This window comes from Cebus imitator, unplaced genomic scaffold, assembly GCF_001604975.1.
Source record: "Cebus imitator isolate Cc_AM_T3 unplaced genomic scaffold, Cebus_imitator-1.0 Scaffold92, whole genome shotgun sequence".
NCBI classification, from domain to species: Eukaryota; Metazoa; Chordata; class Mammalia; order Primates; family Cebidae; genus Cebus; species Cebus imitator.
The window spans coordinates 9,212,068-9,213,867 of record NW_016107407.1 but is presented as its reverse complement, the minus strand read 5'-3'; the positions used below and the strand labels follow the sequence as shown (position 1 = coordinate 9,213,867).

The window sequence follows — 1,800 nt, the reverse complement described above, 5'->3', positions numbered from 1 at the left end:
AAAAAAAAAAAAAATATGTATGTATATAAAACTTACTTGAAAATGAAGTCATGTGCATTTTTGCATGCCCCAGGTTTCATCACACAACCCCAGACAGTAAAACACACAGTGGTGAGAAATACACCGATCCTTTCAAACTCGGTTGGAGAGACTTGAAAGGTCTGTATGAGGACATTAGAAAGGTGAGTTTTTTATTCTGCTGTAATGTAATGTTTTACTAAAACTTACTAAAATTTTATTATATTTATTATTATTATTATTTGGAGATGGAGTCTCACTCTGTTGCCCAGGCTTGAGTGCAGTGGTGCAATCTAAGCTCACTGCAACCCTCACCTCCCAGGTTCATGCAATTCTCCTGCCTCAGCCTCCTGAGTAGCTGAGATAAAAGGCGTGCGCCATCTAATTTTTGTATTTTTAGTGAAGATGGGGTTTCGCCGTGTTGGCCAGGCTGGTTGGGAACACCTGACCTCGTGTGACCCACCCGCTGTGGCCTCCTGAAGTGCCAGGATTATGAAAAACCAATGCAGGTGTTCAGAGCTATACAATGTGGTTTGCAGTTTTGGCTCATGTATGGTCAAGTTTTAAATGTTTCTTGAGCAAGAACCACATGTGACCCAGTGCCAGGCAATATGAAAAATGCAGTATGTGCTAATGTCCAGTAAGAGGTTATGGCAGGGTTGGGAACCTGAAAAAAAATGGTCCAGGTAGCTCATGCTTGTCCAATGAGTTATCCCACCTTTCCTCTTAAAACCCACCACCTCCCAGTGACTCCAGCTGTCTCTTCCTTGTCTAATTCTGAATGCCAGACAGCCCCAAATGTGGCATTTTTCATTCAACTCTTTTTCCTGAAAACTTGCCGTAGTTCCTCACATGGTTGGGCACAGTGGGTCTTGCCTGTAATCCCACCAATTTAGGAGGCCAAAGTGGGAGGACTGCTTAAGTCCAGGAGTTTGAGGCTGCAGTGAGCTATGATCCTGTTACTGCACTCCAGCCTGAGTGACAGAGCAAGACATTTTTTCTGTCTTTTAAAAAAAAAAAATTGGCTGGGTGCGGTGGCTCATGCCTATAATCCTAGCACTTTGGGAGACTCAGGCAGGTGGATCACTTGAGGTTAAGAGTTTGAGACCAGCCTGGCCAACATGGTGAAACTCCACCTCTACTAAGAATACAAAAAATTAGCCAGGGGTGGTGGCAGGCGCCTGTAATCCCAGCTACTGGGGAGGCTGAGGCAGAAGAATCGCTTGAACCTGGGAGTTGGAGGTTGCAGTGAGCTGAGATTGCACCATTGCGCTCCAGTCTGGGCAACATGAGCAAAACTCTGTCTCAAAAAAAGAAATCCTGTTGACTTTCTATGCAGTTTTGATGCCATTGTGACACAGAGAAACTTTATTTCAGGAACTGCTCATATCAACATCAGAACTTAAGGAAATGTCTGAGTACTACTTTGATGGAAAAGGGAAAGCCTTTCGACCAATTATTGTAGCACTAATGGCCCGAGCATGCAATATTCATCATAACAACTCTCGGTGAGCTCTTGCTTTTATTCCTTTGTTGTTGTTATATTTGGGAAGTCTTTCTTCCCAAGGTTACTGTTTTGTTTCCCATTTAAGAAGTAGCATATACCGGCCAGGCGCAGTGGCTCATGCCTGTAATTCCAGCACTTTGAAAGGCCGAGATAGGCAGATCACAAGGTCAGGAGTTCAAGACCAGCCTGGCCAATATGGTGGCGGGCGCCTGTAGTCCCTAGCTACTCAGGAGGCTGAGGCAGAAGAATTGTTTGAACCCAGGAGGTGGAGATTG

At 44.7% G+C, this 1,800-nt stretch overlaps 1 protein-coding gene across 4 annotated transcripts in view; it reads left to right on the top strand.

Annotated features, from left to right (window-relative positions):
* PDSS1 (decaprenyl diphosphate synthase subunit 1) overlaps nucleotides 1-1,800 on the top strand; it is a 53,032-nt gene that overhangs the window by 9,029 nt on the left and 42,203 nt on the right. For 3 of the 4 annotated variants that reach the window (XM_017535505.2, XM_017535506.2, XM_017535512.2), the window contains 2 exons: nucleotides 74-182; nucleotides 1,396-1,526. In XM_017535505.2, the coding sequence (XP_017390994.1) occupies nucleotides 74-182; nucleotides 1,396-1,526 (240 nt within the window). The remainder of the gene's footprint in view (nucleotides 1-73; nucleotides 183-1,395; nucleotides 1,527-1,800) is intronic. The other variant, XM_017535508.2, reaches the window with a different exon arrangement.